This window comes from Pelophylax lessonae, assembly GCF_965119305.1.
Source record: "Pelophylax lessonae genome assembly, chromosome: 5".
NCBI lineage: Eukaryota > Metazoa > Chordata > Amphibia > Anura > Ranidae > Pelophylax > Pelophylax lessonae.
Window position 1 is genome coordinate 55,442,111 of NC_138772.1, and position 23,958 is coordinate 55,466,068.

Sequence of the window (23,958 nt, forward strand, 5' to 3'; positions counted from 1 at the left end):
GTGATGCTGGATTTTTACATACGATTATTGCTAGCAAATAACAAATTACTATTGTCTCAGAAGGGACAGCTCCCCCTGTCGGGAGAACACAATAGCTCTGCAGGAGAGATTCCCCCACCAACACTGACTGTGCTAATGGGGGATTCCAGCGTCTAGGGCAGCAGAAGGAGCGTGCTGGCAAGGGTAATATCAAGGGTTGGGGCGGGGCCTTCACACAGGCCATGTCACTTTGCCCTGAATGGGGTTTTGTTTTAAAGAGAAGGTGTTTTGTAAGAAACTCAGACAACTATTCTGTGGACTGACCAGCATCCACCGATGGTGAAATGAAGTAGTGCAACCAACAAATAAATTAGTTCTCTGCATTAGACTGGTAGGATTTTAACCAACAAAATATAAGAGTCCCAATATTTTGTGTATAGGGTGCTGTGCAAGGTCAGAGGAAAGAAAATTGCCAGTGTTGCGAGGTAAGGAGCGGGCATAGCTGTAATGATAAGCACTTGGTTTGAAGTGGTGATGTCACTACCTGTATAGTTTACCTGCGGTTTGGCTACACCCACCAGTGGAATAGAAAACCAAACCTGCCAGGATGACTCTCCTGTATTCCCTGATGTTAGATGATACAGATGTATTTTGGTGGGAAATTTCCCTTTGAGACCCTCTGCTCTCAGGACAACTGTGCATTACAGAGGAGAAAATCTGATAAGTGTGGATTGCAGCTATTCACAGTCTCAGAGTGAAGTCATTGCACGTGGAACGTGGGGGAATTACGTGGCTTGGTTATTCAGAATCGGAGCTTGAGGTGACCGACTTCTTTTTCTTTTTCTTGCTGTGCTTCTTGTGCTTTTTTTTCTTTTTGGTCTTTTCCTGTAAATCAGGAAAACATATTTAGTCACACAGACATTAGTAGGTAACTGGGTTTAGCCTGTTATGGACTGACAACAGTCTGACAGTTATGCCTAGTACACACCATTAGTTTTTTTTTTTTTTTTCAGACAGCTCCGGTTTGGAGCCGCTGTACTAACAATCCGACGTTAGTACAGTGATCTCTCTGTTTTGACAAGGGGGCCCCCCCGTCAGAACACTCCGATCAGCGCTCTTAGCCATTGGCTGAGAGCACTGATTGGGAGCCTGGTTAGCTGCTGGTTTTCCAGCATGCATGTCTGAAAGAAGCCAGCCGAACGTCTGGTTTCTGTTGGACCGACTGCCATACACACGGGCGAACGTCAGACTGTTTCTTTTGAATCGGCCGATCTTGCCCAACATTCTGCACATGTGTACTAAGCTTTATGCTCCTGGTTTTCCACAGTAATAAAGCATTGTGACGGTACTCACCATCACTGGGAGTGAAAGACAGATACTTAACGGTTTGGATTGCTTCAAGTGGGACAGTAATATTTGTCAGCCATGTATGTCGAGAAATATGTGAGGACTATTCCTGTTTGATTCTGAACATGTTCATTGAAAGAGCTAATCACATTGCCTTCTGTTCCATGTCCTTCAATGGCAGAGACAGGCTCTCCCTATTGTTTGTGTACTGAGATTAAATGTGGATTCTGTTAAGCCTGTCTGTCCCATTGTTGAATGTTAATAAACTCACATATTGCTTCTGTCCAGATGGCTAAAAAATTAATTCAGGGTAATTCTATTTCTGTATACAATTTCATCTGCATATGATAATGTAATCAGGCAACCCCTGACCTGTGTGTGGTAATCTTATCAGGAGGGGGAGGTCCATACTGTATATAAATTCTGTGTGACTGTTCAATAAACTGATGATTCCAGTACAAGCTAAGTTGTCGGCTAGCTTTGTATGGGGGCGGCTGGAAAATCTGATATCTATGTTTACGACTGGGAGAAAGCCGTATACTGACGGAAGTCCACAAGTACAGTGTGGGTTGAGGTTCCGTTACAAGCATATATTGCCAGCACACCGTGGATTTTCAAAATAGCATCCAAAAGGTTTATTGAAAGCGGTCACATCACAGAAAAGATTTGCAACTTTTCAGAGCCACACAGGACGGACCCCTTCACACTGATCACATGCCTGATGAAGGGGTCCTGCGTAGCCACTGAAATGTCACAAGTCTTTGCTGTAATTTAATACCTTTCAATAAACATTCTGGATTCTCTTTAAAGTTTGACAGCGTGCAGGCAATATAGGTTTGGCTATTGCACCCATTTTCAGGAACATGTGCAATGGGAATTTTGTACACTAGACTTATTGTTTTGTCACCTTTCAACATGTTCCCCTTTTGGTAACTACAAGTGGCCATGCAGACATATGTTGTGCAGGCATGATTGACCGTTGTCGCTGAGTAAGGTCACACAGAAAGGATTTGCCGTTATTCACTAAAGATGGGGGGAAAAAAAAAACAACTCTCTATGGTTTGAAGCTACATGTAGCAGCAATCAATCACAAAGCATAGTGCCATCATGCAAAAAAATTAGATTTTTGACTTACCGTAAAATCCATTTCTCTGATGTTCTTTGACGAACACAGTTTCAGATCTTCTTAACCATTGGGTTATACTGCCCCCCACAGGAGTAGGACATTAATCAGAAAAAAAAGTCTGGCTACGCCTATGGGCAGTACTCCCTCTCTGCTATAGGTACTCCGTTGTGTTACAAGCAGTGTCAGAAGAATTACAACTCCACAGAGGGGTGGGTGCTGTGTCCGTCAATGAACATCAGAGAAATGGATTTTACGGTAATTTAAAAATCCCATTTTCTCTTTTGTTCATTGACGGACACAGCTCATTAACCATTGGGACATCCCAAAGCAGTGTTAAACATGAGGGGTGGGAACAGCAAAAAAATCCCCAAGGCTAAACTATAGCCATCCAGGTAAACAGGAGCTAAACCATACCAACTGGAGCCCACATGAAAAAAATAATACACCCTCAAAGAGGATCAGGTCCTCTAAACAGCAGCCTAAAAAACCGTGAGGCCAAAAGAAGCATCCGCAGATGCCAATACATCCACTTGATAGAACTTTGTCAAAGTGTGCACTGACGACTAGGTGGCCCCCTTGCAAACCTGCGTCACTGATGCCTGATGACGGAAGGCACAAGAGGCACTGAGCGCCCGAGTAGAGGGAAAGGAGGAACCTGACCCTTGATGGAATAGGCCTAAATCACCGTCTGTCTGATCCATCTGGAAATGGTCGCAGAGGAAGCGGACAACCCTTTCCGAGACCCATCTGTGAGCACAAATAGGAAGTCTGATTTCCTAAAAGACTCCATAGCTGCCAGGTACACCCTAATCACCCGGACCAAATCCAAGGCATGCAAAGCAATTTCCTTTGAATGTTAAGCCTGGGACACAGGGAAGACAACAAAATATCTTCATTCAAATGAAAATCAGAGACAACCTTTAGAAGGAACGACGGACAGGGGCGAAGAACCACTTTAACTCTGTGAACCATCAAGTAAGCTGAACGACAGGATAACGCCGCCAATTCCGACACCCTGTACGCAGAGGTGATAGCCACCAAAAAGGTCACCTTCTGGGACAGCATAAGCAGAGATTCTCAAAAGGAGGCTTCTGGGGGACAGAGCACCAAATTGAGGTCCCAAGGTGGTAACGGACCCCGCACTGGAGGAGCCAAGTGCTGACTCCCTGAAGAAAAGTACGCACCAAGGAGTGTGGGCCAAGGGCCACTGAAAGAATACCGCCAAGGTCGACACCTGGCTCTCGATAGTACTCAAGGCCAGTTTCTATTTAACTCCCCCGTTGAAGGAAGGTCAAGATCGAGCCACTGAAAAAGAGCGAGGATGAATCCCAAGAGATTCACACCACGCAATGTACGTCTTCCACGTACGATGGCAAATCGTCCTAAAAGTAGATTTCCTAGCTTTTGACAGCATTGGAATAACCGACTCAGACAAACCTTTATCCTTCAGCACTTGGCGTTCAACAGCCAAGCCGTTAAAGCCAGCGACTGTAAAGCAGGATGGAAGATTGGTCCTTGGGAAAGCAAATCCTCCCTGAGAGGAAGCTTCCAAGGAACATTGGCAACCAACTGCACCAGATTAGCGTACTAAGCCCAGCGAGGCCAGTCCAGGGCCACTAAGATGACCGGAATCCCTTCTGCCTCGATCCTGTGTAGAAGTCTTGGCAAAAGCTTGAGAGGAGGGAAGGCGTAAAGCAGACGATACTGACCCCACGGGGCCACCAGCGCATCGGTGGCGTCCACCAGAGGATCCTATGACCGATCCACAAACCTCGGGACCTTTCTGTTGAGCCGAGACGCCAACAGATCCACCTCGGGGATGCCCCACCGGAGACAGAACTGATAAAACACCTCTGGATGAAGGGACCACTTCCCTTGGTCCAACGCCTGCCAACTGAGGTAATCCGCCTGCCAGTTTTCCACCCCAGGAATGTGTATGGTGGAGAGGACTGGAACAAAAACGTTCTGCCCACCTTAGAAGGCTGGCTACCTCCAGGACCGCCAGGACTGTTCTTGCGCCCCCCCCCCGGTGGTGGACATAAGGCACGGCAGTGGCATTGTCAGATTGCATGCGCACTGGACATCCCTGAAGACCATCCGTCCAATGTTCCAGACGAATTGTAGCCTGCAGTTTCTGGAGTTTGTCCAGAGGAAGGAGCATTCTGGCTAAGACCGAGTCCAGAGTCAGACCCAGATAGTCCAGCTTTGTGGACTGAACCAGAGCGGACTTCTGAAAATTCAGAATCCAGCCGAACTCCCTCAGAGTTCGTATGGGGATCTCCAGGTTTTCCAACAGAGCAGTAGGGGACTCTGCTCGAGAAGGAGGTCGTCCAAGCAGCCCAGTACCGCGATCCCCCATTGGCGTAACAATGCTAGCACCGGGGCCAACACTTTTGTGAAGACCCGAGGCGCGACCAAAGTGTAACACAACAAACTAATAATGCTCCTCTACCACGGCAAAGCGGAGGAAGCGTTGGTGACCGGCATATATTGAAATGTGAAGGTAAGCGTCCTTCATGTCAATAGAGGCAAGAAAATCCCCCTGATGCAGGGATGCCACCACTATGCGAATGGACTCCATTCAGAACTTCTGCACCCGTACAAAGCAGTTCAGCGCCTTAAGGTCCAGAATTGTACGCACCTTGCCTTTGTTCATGGGAACTGTAAACAGGTTTGAGTAAAACCCCTGAAAACGTTCTGATGTCGGAACCCGGACAATCACCTCTTGAAATAATAGGTCTTGCACCTCCCCAAAAAGACCCTGTAAACAGTCTGGGGACAGGCGCAAGTTGTAAGGAAAGAACCTTTCTGGAGAGTAAGAACAAAACTTGATCCTGTCGCCAGACTGTATGACTTCAGGGACCCACTTGTCTTGTACCAGGGAAGTTATCCCCCCCCACCCCCGATATGGGTGAGGGCGCATCTCCATGCTGAAGGAGCCTTGTCCACGGGTCTGGAGAAGCCCGCTCTCGACTTGCCAGACAAAGTTCGCTTGGATCCACCAGAGGAGGCCCTAAAGGCTTTGATCCCTTGTCAGTCGACCCTGTGGAACAAAAAAACTTCCTATGAGATGAGAAGGATGGCCCACGTCTGAAGAGGGTCCTTTCCCTTACTAGCCTGTGAAAGAACAGTACTCTCCCCCCCTTTGAGACCCTTAATGATGTCATCCAGGGAAGCTCCAAACAGGGGATCTCCTTGAAAAGGAAGATCGGTCAAGGCCTTTTTAGAAGTCTGGCCCGCAGACCAGCATTTGAGCCAAAAAAAATACGCCGAAGGACCACTGCTAAAACAGGGAGGCAAGCGACTAGGGGAGCCACATCCAAAGAGGCATCACAGATAAACTGCAGTTCTGGACCAACTGGTCCGTCAGCTCAGCAAAGGAGGCAGGGGGGGGGGTGGAGCTGCTCCCCCTCTAGGTATAAAAGCTTAGCCCACTCCGTCAGAGTTTGCGACACCAGTGCAATGGTGAATACCAGCCTCAGTTCCGAACCAACCACAGTGTAAATATTGCAGGCCACAGCCTCCGCCTTCCTGTCAGCCAGATCCTTAAAGGCCAGGGACTCTTTAACCAAAGTCAGTGTTGCCTTGTTCAATCTGGAGATCGGAGGCTCCACCACCGGTGGAACAGTCCACTTTTTAGGAATTGACGCCTCATAGGGGTACCGCATTTAAAAATCGCTTAGGGACCACAAGGGGACGTTTTGGTCGTTTCCACTCTTTAGCAACAATTCTGTCAAAATAGGAGGTGGAAAGAAACACCTTTGTCACTCTGGATGGCTTGTGAGTGCCAAAGGGAACCGATGTCTCCGTCGCAGCTTCAGCTGCGTCCTACATTTTTAAGGTCTCACGCACAGATACAATCAGTGCATCTACCAATGCCTTTTTGTGCGCGGCTACAGGAGTGGAGGAATCATCCTCACTATCTGCGAACTCAGGGCGCGTGGTCGCAGACTCATCAGAGTGACCCACGTCCGCGGCAGAAGAATCAAATTCAGGACCTGAGGCGGCAGGGGAAGGCGGGGGTGCTTTTTGCTAGCCTGTTTCGCCCAAAATCCACCTCCATCAGGGACACAAAGGACTCCAGGACCCCTGCCAGTGCATCAATGGATGGTTGGGACCCAGCGGGCCCCGCAGCCTCTGAGAGGGAATCAGTTTGGGAAATGTGCTCCAAGGACTCCATGAGTCAAATAGGGGGACCCCACAAAAAAGGTGTAAAAAACACTGCTAAGGGACACCCCCACCGCTCCGGCAGCACCACCCGCCAGTAACAGAGCACCTAATCAATCCTCAGCAGAGAAGGAGAGGACCTCACCAGACTCACCACCCAGCAGAAACAGGCACTTACAGGCACCTGCAGCCACCAGGATAATCTGCAACCCACGTGCGGTGATCAGAAAGTGAAAAGATCCAGGAGTCAGCACCAAGGGATGAGGAGGGGCTCCCACCGCCGGGGCATTTAACTGGCAGGCCAGCCACTGTTCGGTGGGGCTATGTCGCGGCTGAGGTCTGCGCATGCTTGCTGGCCAGACTGGGGTGACCACTGGGATCTAGATTATCTAGCCCATCGCCCAGTCTGGCAGTTCATTGTAGATCTCACCAGGAAAAAAAAAAACAGGAGAAAAAAAAATCTATCTAAAAAGAAAAAATTTCCAGGACCAAAGATCTCAGCAAGGAACTAGGTCCTTACTCCCGACTAGGCAAAAAAAAAGTACCTATAGCAGAGAGAGGGAGTATACACCCTGGGACTGCCCATAGGCGTAGCCAGACTTTTTTCCTGCCTAGTGTTATACTTCTGTAGGAGGCAGTATAACCCAATGTTTAAGAAGATCAGGAGCTGCGTCCGTCAACGAACGAAAGAGAAATTACTACTACATGTTACTTGGTGTAATTTACACAATTTGTTGCTACTAATACAGATCCAGTGATCTTAAAAAGCACAGCCGAGTTACAAAAAATGTACCCAAGAATCTCTAATATTATACAATACTGAAAAAGACCCAGGCACATAAGTAAAAGTACCTGTGAGGGAGAAATAAAACACTTACCTCTCTTGCCGCCTCTGCCAAAGCAGATCCATTGCTGAGGAAGGGTCCCCCTAAGTCTGCTGGGAAACCAACACTTCCGCGAAAGAACATCCCCTATGTCCACCTGAGCTCTCGTTCGTTCCCCCTACTGACCTGGACATTTCTATTGTATCCCGTTATGGGTGGAAGCCAGCAAGAGAAACCAGTAGAGCTACAGGGGGCAGAAAAGACCACCTCTCTCTATAGTGTCCGTTTCCCAGCAGATAAGCATTCAGCAGTGAGGGCAGTAGAAGAGGTAAGTATTTTATTTGTATCGATTGCCACACTATATGTGATAAAAACCCAATTAGAATATGCCTGCTGCAGTTCTCATTTTGTTAAACCTCCAGCATTTCCATGAAAAGGGAACTTACAGTTTTTTCTTCACTGCTCCGCTTCCTTTTCCCATAAACCTTAAAAAAACAACAAATAAGTGTCACCAATGTACCTCAATTTCAGTATATACCACTTTTTCCAACAAAACAATTGTGTCAGAAGTAATGGGATTTTTGACTTACCGTAAAATCCATTTCTCTGATGTTCATTGACGGACACGGCTCCTTATTTTCTTGAAAGTGGTATTATGCTGCCCCCTACAGGAGTAGGACACAAGGCAGGAAAAAACTGGACTACGCCTATGGGCAGTCCCAGGGGGTATACACCCAACTCTCAGTTCTAGGCATTCGGTTTTGATACAAGCAGTATCAAATAAAGAGAAATATTCAGCGCTGGACTCTTGTACACACCACTAATAAATGGACCAGCAGCTAAGCACTCAAGGGCAATATCTCCAAAACACCTTCTGAATACATAATAGAAAAATAGTGCAGCGCAATCCTAGTGGTAAAATAATAAAATCATGCAGAGTCCCAGTGTTAATAGGTGTCCATATAAACAGATAAAAGTCTCCAGTGTTAAGTGGTCCTAGGGCAATTCCATAAGGTGCTTGTCTCCACGAGTGCTCATGCAATCCCACCACCTGTTCACACTGCCGCTCACCTTAACAAAGAGACCCTACAGGGTCAACCAGCATATCATCTCAAACTCAAAGCATCCTCACACTTTCTTCCTTAAGCATAGTAAATGATTACACCTCCGATGCACTGTCAGCTCCTCAAACAAGGTTACCAATATGTGTCTTTTCTCCTACACATATTGGTAACCTTGTTTGAGGAGCTGACAGTGCATCGGAGGTGTAATCATTTACTACGCTTAAGGAAGAAAGTGTGAGGATGCTTTGATTTTGAGATGAAATGCTGGTTGACCCTGTAGGGTCTCTTTGTTAAGGTGAGCGGCAGTGTGAACAGGTGGTGGGATTGCATGAGCACTCGTGGAGACAAGCACCTTATGGAATTGCCCTAGGACCACTTTACACTGGAGACTTTTATCTGTTTATATGGACACCTATTAACACTGGGACTCTGCATGATTTTATTATTTTACCACTAGGATTGCGCTGCACTATTTTTCTATTTTGATACAAGCAGTGTTAGAAGAAAACCAACTCCACAGAGGGGTGGGTGCTGTGTCACTCAATGAACATAGGAGAAATGGATTTTACAGTAAGTCAAAAATCCCATTTTCTCTTTTGTTCATTGATGGACACAGCTCCTTATCTTCTTGACAGTTGGGACGTCCCAAAGCAGTTTCAAACATGAGGGGTGGGAACAGCAAGAAAAAATTCCCAAGGGTAAACCGCAGCCAACCAGGTAACATGGAGCTCAACCATAAACAACTAAAATAAAACAATATACCCTCAAAGAGGACCAGATCTTCTTAAAGCGGTTGTAAACCTAAAAAAAAAAAAAAACTGCAAGACAAAGGCATAATGAGCTAGTATGCATCGCATACTAGCTCATTATGAATTACTTACCTTAGAACGAAGCTCCGACACGGACCCCTGGACACCGCTGTCATGATCCCTCGCTGTCTCTTCCGGGTTCGGCGGCTCCGGCGCTGTGATTGGCCGGAGCCGCGATGACGTCACTCCCGCACATGCGCGCGGGAGTCATTTTCCGGCAAGGAAAGCTGAAGGTCCGGCGTGAGCGGCTGCATGCAGTGCAAATATCTCCTAAACCGTGCCGGTTTAGGAGATATTAATTGTACCTACAGGTAAGCCTTATTATAGGCTTACCTGTAGTTAAAAGTGGCAAAAAGCGGTATACTACCGCTTTAAACAGCGGCCTGTAAAACCTTGTGGCCAATGGAAGCATCTGCAGATGCCAACACATCCACCTTATAAAACTTTGTGAAAGTGTGCAAAGACGAGCAGCGCATCCACCAGCCCCTTTTATGTACGGCTAGAGGAGCAGAGGAATTATCCTCACTCTCTGAGCAGGCAGGGTGCGTGGACGCAGACCCAGAAGGGTAACTTGCATCCGCTCCAAATCAGATTCAGGATCTGACGAGACAGATGAAGCGGTTGACGCTTTTTGCTAGCCCGTTTCCCCAGGACCATATCCACCTTGGACACTAAGGACTCCAGGACTGCCGTCAGTGCAGTAATAGATTGGTGGGACCCGGAGGGCCCGGCAGCCTCTAAGAGGGGATCAGGAGTGGAAATGTGCTCCAGGCACTCCATTAGAGAAGAGGAAGACCCACACAAAAAAAAAAAAGTGTATAAAACTGCTAGAGGCACCCCCACCACGCTGTCGTTGCCACAGGATCCAGCACAGAGCACTACGGCTGCTATAGCAAAGAGAGGGAGAGAAAACCCCACTAAAAGACTCCACAATAAAATGGTTGCTGAGGCTACACAAACATGGCCACCGATCCACAGCAAAAAAGACCCCAAGAAAATGGTGGCCCCACACGGCTCCTGGGGGGCCCTCAGGAGCACCAAACACAAGCCCAGCAGGAAGGGGACCCTGGCAGGCACCCCCTACCAGGTACAGCCCCCTCCAGGAAGTCGATCGTCACCCCAGACCGACCTAAAGGGTATGGCCACCCCATGGGGGGGGGGGGGGGAAGGTGTAGCCAGATGGGGCTAACAAGTCCGCAGAGGACCACTGAGAAGGACGGGGGGATGCAGGGTGGGAAGGAGGGGAACCCAGGAGTCAGACCATTCCAGGGAGGGGCCCACGTCCACCCCAAATACCTTCAGGGTTAGAGGGGGGACAGCTACTTACCATACCAGGAACAGGGTGGGCATCGCTGCAGACAGGCCACCATTCCATCGGAATAGGGGAGGCTGTCGGCCTGGAGAAACGCTGCGACTCAGGCCGAGGCCAGGTTATATGCGCCCTCGCGAGACGTTTTAACTCGCAGGCCAGCCCCCGTCCAGTGGAGCTATGTTGCAGACGACCTAGCGCGGAGCTGGTCAGACTGGGGGGACCCTCTAGATCTAGATTATCCAGTCCATCATCCAGTCTGGCAGTTGATAGTAGATTCTCACAGGAACAAAATAACAAAGATAGGAAAAAAATTCCATTGAAAAGGAAAAATATTGCCAGGACCAGAGATCCCAGCAAGGAACTAGGTCCTTACTCCTGACTAGGCAGAGAAAAACTGAATGCCTATAGCTGAATGCCTATAGCTGAGAGTATGAGTATACCCCCTAGGACTGCCCTATAGGCATAGTCAAGTTTTTTCCTGCCTAGCGTCCTAATCCTGTAGGGGGCAGCATAACCCAACTGTCAAGAACATAAGGAGCTGTGTCCGCCAATGAATGAAAGAGAAATCACATTTTAGTAAAGACAGCGCTGATTAAACAATGTTATGAGATCACACACCATGGACCAAATTGTTATGGTTATCTGCAATAATAAACCTGCAGCTCACTATATTCTAGAATGAATAAAAGGTTACTGCAGTATGGGAGCTAGCTCTACAGAACCCAAAGCCATGGAAATCGCAGCTTTCACACCTTTCCTGATGTGGTCTATACAACAAAACTCCAATGTAATTAAAAACCAATTTGTTCTCTTGCTAAAGCATGCACGTTTTTTTTTTTTTTTAAGAAATTTAGGAAACGGTATGCCCAAACGTACGTATGCATTTTGCTTAATTGTAAGCACTTAGACTCCATTCACACTAGTGCGACTTGTCAGGCGATTTGGTCGCCTGACAAGTCGCGGTCGGTCGCCCGCCATTGAATAGTACAGGACCCGTTCTAATAGGAGCGACACAAGTCGCTCCGACTTAGAAAAAGGGTCCTGTACTACTTTGGGGCGACCTGGAGGCGACTTGCATTGACTTCAATTATATGAAGTCCGTGCAAGTCGCGCCAAGGTCGCGGTGCACCGCGACTTCACAGGTCGCCCCAGCAAGTCGTGTCGCCCCTGTCTGAACGGGGTCCAAGCGTAAAACACGTCAATGTTTGTGGACGTTTGTTTACCTGTGTGTAGTTTTTTAAACTATAAACCTACAGTTGAGCAAGAGAACAAAAACGGTTTTGTTACACTGTCCAGTACCTAGGAGATTTTACATTGGAGTGAGGGCGCCTGTGAAAACACCCATGTCTGACATCAGCCGACACTGGAGCTTCCACAGGCTGGAATGCTGCAGTGGGGAGGCGACAAGGGATTTTGGCTTGGTAAATATAAAAGCACTGGGGTATGCACTATCTGCAGATGCCACTTTTCCCTGACTGGTCGAAGCAACAGTGTCTAAAGCTGGCCACAGACTGTTCGAATCTCGGCCGGTTCAGCAGGAATGGCCCAGATTCAAACCGTGTGTGGGCAGACTGAATGTACCAAGTTGATAGATCCATTCATTCAGGTGCAACCAGCCTGTTGGATTTACTTGCAATTATCACTAGCTGTTGCAATAGCTGCTAGCCATATTCACTGTCTTTTCCTGGCAGGGATGTCTCCCCCCACTGGCAGAAACAACTATGTGTATAGTACTCAGAAAAACAAAATGGCTGTGTTAATGCTAGTGTCATTTTATTGGCCTATATTGCTTTGCTGTTTGGATTCAGTTTGTGACAGCTGGTTGGGGTTTCACTGCACACTGTTGCCTCTGATCTTTGAAGGTCGTCATTGTCACAGACTAACCTCATCCTCCGAGTCTGACCGCGATGAAGCATAAGAAGAATGTCCTTGGTCTTCGTCATCCTCATCGGGTCTTCTCCTCTTCCTGCCTGAACTCTTTCCATCCTGCAAACAAAACAAACAAAAAAACAAAAAAGGGTTTACTTTTCAAATGAAACGAATCTAAACGGTTAAAGGGACAACAGCTCCCATGGAATTTGAGTTTTCTCAAAAGCCCCCCTCAATTTAAAATGATATTCTGTAAGAGGTAAGTAAGTGTTGCTATAACTCACTCTGTCCTTCTCCAGATCGTCTTTGGATTTCTTCTTCTTTACAGAATCCTTACAAAGAATAAATGGGAATTAATTTTTATGATTAGAATGGTAGAAGCTGCCACAGGCTTCTGTATCTTTCATCTATTGATTGTATTACATTTATAGGTTTACAAAGCTGTGAGTCTTGTGATAGGGAATATTGGAAGAGGTCAACTAAACCGCAACTTAAAACTTGGCTTTAGTCAGTAAATACCAAGTGAAGTATTGCAGAGTATACAAACGATCTGCATAATAAAAAAAAAAAAGTTATTTGTGACATGTATCACAAAGCAAAAGCAAGAGAACCGAATTACTGTTTTTGGAAGAAGCAAAAGCCAATCACTTGCTTACATTTGAACCGATCTATATAGTTTTTTTCTCTCCTCTATCATTCCTTGCAGCATTTTCTTGTGATCACGGAATGGTGTGATGAGGCACCCTCAGGGGATGGGTCCTTGAGACTCTGGGCTCACAAAAAAAGTGGCTTGAATGGTGCTGAAAGTCATTTAACCCAATGGAGGATCGGCACTAAATGCAGAGCAGTAAGTCTATGGGGACAGCCCTAGAGTGTAGTTCTAGTCGATCAGCCAATAGGCTGCAGCACTGATCAATGTATTCTGACAACAACCCCCCCCCCCCTTATTTTTTTTCTCTTCTCCTCTGCTTACCTGATGCTGAGATGGCTGCAGTTGAGATACTCACCCACACAAAGGATTGTACTGCTGTGATCCTTTTTTCTGCAGCCACCGCCCAGTATTGCGCCACCATGTTCTGAGAGGCTGCGCTGGTTCTAGCGCAGCCTACCAATGGCGAGACATTAGGCGCCCCCCCTCCTCTATTAGTGAATGGTGAGGGCTACCGATGCCTCTTGGGATAGGAGTGTCACCTAAACCAGGAGTCGCCAGGGGCAGTAACGACATTCGCCTAAGTGAATGATGGAGGATGGGGGACGGGCCCAAACATAATCAAATAAAGAAAAAAAAAAAACCATTTGTGCAGCATAGGTTGTAAACCCCCCCCTTTTTTTTTTTTCACCCTGCAAGAGAAACACATAATGAGCTAGTATGCATCGCATACTAGCTCATTATGAAATACTTACCTTAGAACGAGCCCCCGCCGTGCCGGCCGCTTAGCTGGATGACGGGCAACATGTTCAGTCGCCCGTCTTTTGGGATCGCGGCATCCGGCCATCTGATTGGCCGGAGCCGCGGTGACGTCACTCCCGCACGCGCGCGCGGGAGCCCAGACGGTCACGGCACGGAGTTCTGAAGGAACGGCACCAGCGGCCATTCCTTCAGAGCACATGCGCCAGTGACGTCACTGGATGCATGTAAGGTAAATATCTCCTAAACGGTAGATGTTTAGGAGATATTTACAGTACCTATAGATAAGCCTTATCATAGGCTTACCTATAGGTACAAGTGTCAGAGGAGGGTTTACTTCCTCTTTAACATATTGGCAGAGAACCTCATCAATTCTACATGCATCAGAAGTGACGTCCACTGACACTCTTGCTAATATAAAGTGCATAAATCCACATGAAAACGTCCAAAAAGTACAATAATACAATAAATATTCGTATAAACAAATGATCATGAACAATGAAATGAGTGAGCTAAAAAAAAAAAAACAGAATTCTTAAAGTGAATACTCTTATGTTCCTCCAAAAGTGCACCGTGCAAAAAACATATGCTACACAAACCAATAAATGAGGTAAACTAAATACATGTAGAAAAAAAAAGTCCTTCATATATATCTTGTTGTACCCCTTCATCGATTAATTAAATTTGTATGTGATGCTTTTCTTCATCCAAGTGACACCAATGTGCTTTCTAGCCTCACACCCGAATATTTATGGAGATAAGCCTGTAGTATTATATGACCATAGAGTTGTTGTGTATCTTATTCGCCACTAGGTGTCCTCTGTGCCTTTCCCTCAATGCTTGGTTAGCTCTGTGGGTGGTGGGTTCTCAGGGGCTGCTCAGGGTAATCTCGCTATGTATTGCAGATAGGGGATATATAAAGGATACTCTCAGTGTAGTAGAGCAAACATTAAAAATAACGCAGCAGCAACTCACATTCAAGTTAAAAATGGATTTTTGTAAAATCTTACCGTAAAATCCTTTTCTCTTAGCTCATCGACAGACGTAGTCCTCGGTGATACACCACCTTCGGGTTATGTTACCTCCGCAGGAGCAGGACTAGACAGGAAAATAAAAAGCTCTGGCCACACCCTAGGGGCAGTCCCAGAGGGTATATCCTCTCTCTCTCTGCCTCAGCAAATCAGTTATGTGAAAAAGCAGTGCTTAGAGAATTTAACCCAACCCAACTCCAAAACAGAGGGGCGGGGACTACGTCTGTCGATGAGCTAAGAGAAAAGGATTTTACGGTAAGATTTTACAAAAATCCATTTTTCTCTAGCGCTCATCGACAGACGTAGTCCTCGGTGATACACCACCTTCGGGACGTCCCAGAGCAGTATCACAACTGAGGGGTGGGAAAATGGAAATCAAATCCCAATCTAGAAGGCCCAACCGGTGCCAACTAGAAGTTTACAATGCTCATCCTTAATGATGAGACTCAACAAAAAAATTTTCAAACAGAAAAAAACCCTCGAGGTAGACCACCGGTCTCCTCAAATTGCGGCCTGCAAAACCTTGCGGCCAAATGAGGCATCCGCCGATGCCGTCACATCAATTTTATAGAATTTTGTAAAGGTATGTACCGACGACCAGGTGGCCGCCTTACATACCTTGACCACTGACGCCCAATGGCGAAAGGCCCAGGAAGTACTGAGCGCTCGAGTGGAGTGCGCCCTAACAGGGAACGGAGGACTCTGACCCTTAATAGAATAAGCCTGTACCACCGTCTGTCTAATCCATTTGGCAATGGTTGCGGCAGATGCAGGCAAACCCTTTCTGGGGCCATCCGTGATCACAAAAAGTGAATCCGTCTTACGGAATGATTCCGTAGCTTTCAGGTATACCCTGATTGCCCGAACCACATCTAAGGAATGCAACGCATGTTCCCGATGATGCTTGGGCTGAGGACACAAGGAAGGTAGTACAATATCTTCATTCAGATGAAAATCTGAAACCACCTTAGGAAGAAAAGATGGCTTAGGATGAAGTACTACCTTATCCCTATGAATCCCTAGGTATGGGGACTGGTATGATAATGCAGCCAGTTCTGACACCCTGCGAGCAGAAGTAATAGCCACCAAGAAGGCCACCTTCTGGGATAAAGTAAGCAAGGGAATCTCCCTGATGTTTTCAAAAGGAGGTTTCTGTAGAACCGACAAAACCAAATTAAGATCCCAGGGCGGTAAGGGCGCGCGGACTGGAGGAGCCAGGTGCCGCACCCCCTGGATGAAATTCCGCACCAAGGATTTGGTAGCTAACGGCTTCTGAAAGAAGATTGCTAATGCTAAAACTTGACCCTTGATGGTGCTCAAGGCTAGCTTCTGCTCAACCCCTTGTTGCAAAAAGGCCAATATTCGAGACACCGAATAGGTACGTGGAGGAAATCCTAAAAATTCGCACCACGCAATATAAGTCTTCCATGTGTGATAATAGACTTTGCTGGAAGTCGCTTTCCTTGCTTTAATAAGGGTAGGAATGACAGAAGTAGACAAACCTCTGTCCTTCAGTACTCGGGTCTCAATGGCCAGGCCATTAAAACCAGCGACTGTAAAGCACGAAGGTAACTTGGTCCTAGAGACCACAGACACTCCCTGAGACGAAGTTCCCACGGAACGTCTGCGACTAGCATGTCCAAGTCGGCCAGGCCGGCTTGAGGAGGCCAGCCTAGAATTTCTAGGACCACTGGCGCTGATTGGATCTGAACCAGGCGTCCCTAGAGCTATCTGGCCCCGACCATCCGAGAAAGTCTGGTCGTTTTCTGTTTCCACACATTTATCAGATACCTGATAGTTATCAGGAAGGGTGATCTTTTCTGGTTGAACCTCAGGGACCGAAGTCACCCGACTAGAGGCTACTTGGCCTATCTGGTCAACCAGATCCGATTCCTGTGAGGTATCGGGACTAATCTTAGGAAAGGGTAAAGGAAAAGATCTATTCAGGGAACGGTAACTACCGCTTCCTGTGGTACTTAAATGTTGGAAGGGAAGAATCGCACCGGTAGTAGTGGTAGATGCTCGATCTGATGTCCTGAATACCGGTGAAAACGTCCCCCCACCCTGAAACCGGGTGGGGGCGCACCTTCAGGCTGTGTACTCCTTTGCTTCGGGTCTGGCTGGGTTGGTCCTCTGCTTGTCCGACCAGCCCTTCTTGAATCCTCCTGGAGGAGTCTTGCCTTTCCCGCTAGTACCAGCCGGGCGCCCTTTATGGGCGGTAAAGAAAGGTCCTCGCTTGTTGCGAGGTCCCTTAGCTTTTGCAGCCTGTGGCAAGAAAGTGCTCTTGCCCCCAGTGGCATCCTTAATGATTTCATCTAGGTTGGCCCCAAATAGACGATTCCCCTGAAAAGGGAGATTGGTCAAGGTCTTTTTGGAACCTAGGTCAGCTGACCAGCATTTTAACCACAGCACACGTCTGAGGATCACTGCTAACTTAGATGCATGCCCTAATAAGGGAGTTGTGTCCAAGGCTGCGTCACAGATAAACCGTAGCCCTTGTATGATCTGTTCCATCAAATCAGATGTCTCCTGGGGAATATCTTTTCCCCTAAGATCTTGGCGTACCATTTTCGCCCATTCCGTAAGTGTCTGGGAAACTAGACCAATAACAATTACTGGTCTAAATGCTGACCCTATCAGAGAGAAGATAGTGCGGGACTCTGCTTCTATCTTTCGATCCACCGGATCCTTAAAGGACGAAGTGTCCTCCACTGGAATAACCGTGGCTTTATTCAGCCTGGAAATAGGCGGATCCACGACTGGTGGTACCGTCCATTTCTTAATGATGGATTCCTCAAACGGATAGCGTCTAGCAATACGCTTGGAAATAGTAAAGGTACGTTTAGAATGCTCCCATTCTCCTTTAATCTGATTACCAAAACATTTAGGTACCGGAAAAGCCTTCGCCATCTTGATGGGCTTATTAGTACCGAAAGGCCTCTCTGTTTCAGTTGCCTCTGCCGGTAAAGCCTCAAGTTTTAAGGTTTCTCCACAACTAGTGCGTCCACCAATGCTTCTTCCTGAATTATAGCAGGAGAAGAAGCGTCCTCCTCACTGTCTGAGGGGGCTTTACCTGGGATAACAGCCCTTGCAGAGGAACCTGCAACTGCCGTGACCATCTCTGAATCTGAGTCAGAGGTGTCAGATGGTATAGGGGTAGGCGGGGGTCGCTTCCTTGACCCCCGTCCCTGACAGGCCGCCTCCACCCGAGCCACCATAGACTCCAAAATTGCTGTAAATGATTCTATACTCTGTGCACCGGTGGGTCCCGAGGCCCCCTCGAGGAAAACAGGTGGGGGAATATGTGTGGCAGGGTCCATGATAACTCCAGTTACTTCCTGGATAATATAATTCAAAAGAAAAAAAAACTTTTTTTTTTTTTTTTTTTTTTCTGACCCCCAGCGCCACAAAAAGCCCCTTAGTGTTACCTGCTAGGGATCCCTATCGATCGAGAGAGAGAGAGATAGACCCCCAGGCTCACCACTTGATGCTCAGAGTTAAACTGCAACAGCTTACAGCGCTGTCTTGACAAACAGGAAGTCTTTTGGCTGGCTGCCCAGGAAGAAGGGAGGCGGCTCCGCCCCTCTGCACGCCTTCCGGCGCCTCCCCCAAGCTCCACGAGGTGTAGGATCACCTCAAACATGGCCGCCCCCATGCTGGAGACACGAGGCTACGCCAAAATGGCGGCTCGTGCGATCCAGCAAAAAAAATGGCGGCGGCCTGTGCTGACTAGCGGTGTGCTGCAGGGCACACAACACTCTCTCTGCATGGGGATATGGCGTGGTTGGCGGTACCGGCCCTGGCGGACCGCATGGCCGTTCGGGAGGCCTGCTAATAGCTGGAGATCTGATTTGGAAGGCAGTCTACATGTCCGTGGCTTCTGACTGGTAGGTAGCTTATACTTAAGCCATAAGATTCCCAGAATGCCACAGATTACATCTTTAAAACATGTATACAATAGATTGTTAGCTCCCAAACCAAGCCTCCTGGCTTTTTGCACACATAAAATCACACTCAAAGTAGGAGGATTTGTGACATGTTATAGGATAGAAAGAACTCTTTCTTACCATACAGAGAGGGGCCCGCGTTCACCACAAAACCCGTCAGGGAAAAAGGGGGAACATACTACTCACCATACCGGAACCAGGCGGGCACCAACTCCTGACAGTACCCCTCTCCACCGGGGCGGGAGGGCTGTCGACCGATACGGACGCCGTGACTCATGGTCTTTGGCGTTTCAGCGAGACGTTTAACTCGCGGGTTCAGTCCTTTTAATGGGACTTTGTCGCGGCCGACCCAGCGCGGAGCTATGGCCTGCACGCGCTCGTAGGCTGAACTGGGGTGACCACCGGATCTCAACATCCAGCCCGTCGCCCAGTTCAGCTTTCTTGCTTGAAGATCTCACAGGAACACTGGAGAAAAAAAGCTGTCTAAAAATCCTTTTAGAAAAAAATCTTGCCAGGACCTAAGATCCCAGCAAGGTATCTAGGTCCTTACTCCTAACTAGACAGAAAATAACTGATTTGCTGAGGCAGAGAGAGAGAGGATATACCCTCTGGGACTGCCCCTAGGGTGTGGCCAGAGCTTTTTAATTTCCTGTCTAGTCCTGCTCCTGCGGAGGTAACATAACCCGAAGGTGGTGTATCACCGAGGACTACGTCTGTCGATGAGCGCTAGAGAAAAACATCCGGCAACTGTTCTCGAGCGCCGTGCTCATATAAGGGTATACGTCAATTCCGGTAATCTCCGCTCCCGCCCTACGCGTTGTGTCACATGGAGATTACCGGAAGTGGTTTGTGTAACAATTCATATATGTTTTTTGCACGGTGCACTTTTGGAGGAACATAGGAGTTTTCACTTTAGGAATTCTGTTATTTTTAGCTCACTCATTTCATTGTTCATGATCATTTGTTTATATGATTATTTATTGCATTATTGCACTTTTTGGGAGGTTTTCATGTGGATTTATGCACTTTATATTAATGCTCCATTATATGTAATTATATGAATTAGCTTATTCTGTATTTTTAACTTTATAAGGCAGCGCAGAATCACACCATCTCATTCTTTGTTTACATAGCTGTGGATAAGCTACTAGGTGCTAGCAGCAGCCCTCAACGCTTTATTCGTTTCTCATACACATAGATAGCGCAAGAGCTATTACACCTTACATACACTTTGACTCTCCCTTCAGTGGTTCCTAGGATCGTCTGCTCTAACTTGGAGCCCAGGACACAGCAATCACAATCAAGATTGTTGCAGGGGAGCTTGGCAGAGAGATGTGATGCCCAACCTCTCCTCTGTGAAGTTAAAGCGGAACTAAACCTAACTTGTAGAAAACTGTCAGCATGCTTCTCTTTATTGCAGAAAAGACATGCTATGTTTGTTCTGCAATAATACACATACACACTTGTCTGCTTGCAGTTTACCAATGAATGTACACATGTGCAGCTCAACAAGCATTCCTAACACGCTCTGCTGTGCCAGAATGACTGATTCCTAATGCACAGGATGCCATCATCCTCCGACCAATCAGGAGGCCGAAAAATGGCAGAGATGACTACAGTGGCCGGTGAGGGATGTAGCCACAGCCTCCCTGAAGAAGGAGGTTAGCATATTCCAGAGTTTAATTCCTCTTTGACCTGGCAACGCTCTGCTCTAACCTCATTTCACAGCAGTCAAATGACATCAGGCTTTGCCCTGGTAAACAACAAACAGTTCATGTACTTTTTACTTTAACCTGTCAAGGCAAAGTGCATGGGAGACATTAGGGGTCTAAAAGGGCCCTGATGTCTCCATAATGAGGACCTGTTACCTTTACAATGCTTATACATAATGGGTTTGTAAACTCATGACAGCTAGTACCTTGTCTTATTAAGAGCCTAAAACTCCTCAGCTGCATGTGCACCAATCTAGGCCCAAAGACAGACCTCTGATGATAACCCCTGATCTAAGCCTAATAGGTAACTGAACGAGGACTATATATATATGTGCTTTGCTGTTTGATGGCTTCTAAGCTTTAATTATGTACTTTATATGCCCTATTAGCAGTCCAGCAGATAAGTCATGACACCTCCATAAAACTATACCTTGCTCTCAGTATCTGAGCTGTCGTCTGATGACCTGCGATAATGTTTTTTCTTCTTTTTCTTTCTTGAGCGTTTTTTCTTGGTCTTATAGAAGAAAATAAAATTTAGTGCTGAATAAATATTCATATTACTTGTTCATAAAACATTCTAGTTTTACTTTCTGAATGTTTTTAAAATAAATACAACCAAGATGGGATCACAAAAAACACCAAACTCAAGCAATCTTTTACCCCAGAGTTCTGCAACCCCACAAACATTTTGGGGATTAAAAGATACAGCCAGTGATGGCAACTATTATTTTTTTTTTCAAGCTTTTTCACTTTATTTTTACCTAGTGATCCTGCCAGTATCACTTTCTTTCCTAGGATAACACTTATTCACTGTACTACATCTATGGAAAAGCAGCATTGTCACCTTAGGACAGGAAAAGTTGTGACATGGGGCAGGTAGATTTTAGTCCACAGAGCATGCAGGGAAAGGCTGATAAAATCGTTTGAGATTCCAGTGCAGCATTGTCAGCTTACAGCAGAAACTTGTGAGCTCACTAGGCTTCTGGAAGGATCAAAGGGTATAATTCTTTTTTTTTTTGCACTTTTCAAAACAGATACAACAAAACTTTTAATGGTATATTAACCAATAGTCATTGTTAAGACCTACATACACTTTAAACGCATTAAAGTGATTGTAAAGCTCTAAAATGAAAAAAAAAAAAAAAAAGCATAAATATGCTATACGGTGTACTAGCCTCAATCCGAAGCACAGGGTGTGGTTCCTACCTTCTTCCCGAGTCACTTGTGAAAGTCTGCACCGACCCTAGACAAACCCAAGAGATGACGCCCGCCTCCCCCCCAGGACATAGAAGGTGAGCGACAGCCTCAGCTGTGCATGTTTCCCTAAGAGATTTTGCAGAGGGTGAGTCTCCTTTCCCTCCACTCAGTTTACACTTCGCTCTGCAGTGTAACACTTTAGATCCCTGTCTGTTGGAGCTCAGCAATGTGGTGTAAAATGTGTGCTGTAGAGGAGAGAGAGCTGCAGATAAACAAGTACAATTTAAGTAGGAGGATTTGTTTCAGCTCTGTGTATTACTGGAGCTACTCACTGCAGTGGGTATTCGTAATGATTTACAACCACTTTAAAGTGAAAGTAAACTCTCTTTGTTGATTTTTACCTATAGATAAGCCTATAATAAGGCTTACTTATGAGGTACAGTAAATATCTCCTAAACATGCACTGTTTAGGAGATATTTAATTTGGAAGCGGCCGGTGTCATCGCGGCTCAGTCATTCGTATGGCCAAAGGCTGCAAACCTGGAAGGAAGACTGGGTGAAGATGGAAGCACCTACAGCGGTGACCGCGCACTGCTGGAGGGCTTTGCTTTCAGGTAAGTCTGCAATAATGTGCTAGTATGTAATGCTTTAAACTGCCTGGGGCACAATTTTTGTTTTTTGCTGCGGTTTACTTCTGGCTTTAAAAAGAGACAACCCTCAATGTCAGAAAACAATAAAAAATAAAAATAACTAACTCCAAACTGACGGCAGCAAATATAAAAACTTACATAAATACATCTACAGAGACCTGATACCCGACTTACCTCATTATCGGATTCATCTGAACTGCTGGAAGAAGTAGAACTCGATGATGCAGAAGAAGATGATGAAGATAACTTGACCAGAGACAATAAGAGTGACACTTGTGAGACGAAAATTATAAAACAGAAAGTGATTCCATCCTATGTACTACTGGCAGCCTTGGGGTTGATGGTGCAATAATCTGCAAATAACTGATGCAATGTAAAAAGCAAGATTCTGGTTACAAAGAATAAAGAAAGGGAATAGAATTGCTGTGGAAAATTTGCTGAAACAGCGCGCTGCACCCCCTTCCTAATCACCCGGCAAAAAGGACAACAAAACCAGCCTACATACATAGGGTCCTTTCACACAGGCCGCATCAGCCAATGGAGTCCGTTCTGCTCAGCAGGGATCGATCTGCCGATCCCCGCTGAGCAGGCGGATGACAGCTCTGTCTCCGCTCTGTGTGCGGAGACGGAGCTGTCAGATCCCCGTTGTCCTCTATGGGGAGATCGGATGAGAATGGACCGCCTGTCCGTTGTCATCCGATCCCCCGGACAGATGAATAATAGGGTTTCCATCCGTCCGGATTTCACGGATAGGATCGGAAGCGGATAGCAGCGGAGAGGTCTCCGCTGACATCCGCTGCCCCATAGAGATGCATGGAGGATCCGATCAGATCTGTCTGAAAAACTGACAAGCGGATCTGATCGGATCGTTCGTGTGAAAGGACCCTTAAACTGATTGATTTAGTGTGCAGTTACTTTGAACAGGCCCTTACTGTACACAGAGTCTTTGATATGTGGCCAACAAAGGAGAGAATAGAAAGAAAGTAGAATCATACAGGCTATGGACATAAAAAATATTCGTAATTATACTTAAAGGATACGTTTAATCAAAACCTAACTAACGCTAAACCTGCTCTTTGCCACATTCTAAGACTATTCTATCTAACCTTGTAAAGCAAAAATCGCTGTACTTACCTTTTCTACACCTGATCAAGTCTCTAGCAGCAGAAGCTGTGTGCAGGAGAGGACCGACAACAGCTGTGAAATGAATGGGAAATGACATCACCCATTGACTTACTATGGGGCTTCTGCTGAGTGCCTCTCCTGCACCCGCCTCCAGGCTGAAGCCGCCGCTGACAGCTCAGCGTGGGACTAGACCGGATTGGCTGCAGAATAGGTTAGTACAGCGATAGCGTGGGACCAGACCGGATTGGCTGCAGAATAGGTTAGTACAGCGATAGCGTGGGACCAGACCGGATTGGCTGCAGAATAGGTAAGTACAGCGATTTTTGCTTTACAAGGTTAGATTAAGAATAGTCTTAGAATGTGGCACAGAGCAGGTTTAGTATTAGTTAAA

At 46.7% G+C, this 23,958-nt stretch overlaps 1 protein-coding gene across 1 annotated transcript in view; it reads right to left on the bottom strand.

The window, feature by feature from the left end:
* Positions 1-429: 429 nt before the first annotated feature.
* FAM133B (family with sequence similarity 133 member B) overlaps positions 430-23,958 on the bottom strand; it is a 48,269-nt gene continuing 24,740 nt past the window's right edge. The window contains exons 6-11 of the mRNA XM_082257469.1: positions 22,617-22,688; positions 21,026-21,109; positions 12,782-12,829; positions 12,513-12,614; positions 7,890-7,928; positions 430-864 (exon numbers count right to left, since the gene is read on the bottom strand). Coding sequence (XP_082113595.1) covers positions 778-864; positions 7,890-7,928; positions 12,513-12,614; positions 12,782-12,829; positions 21,026-21,109; positions 22,617-22,688 — 432 coding nt within the window. The 3' untranslated portion in view covers positions 430-777. The remainder of the gene's footprint in view (positions 865-7,889; positions 7,929-12,512; positions 12,615-12,781; positions 12,830-21,025; positions 21,110-22,616; positions 22,689-23,958) is intronic.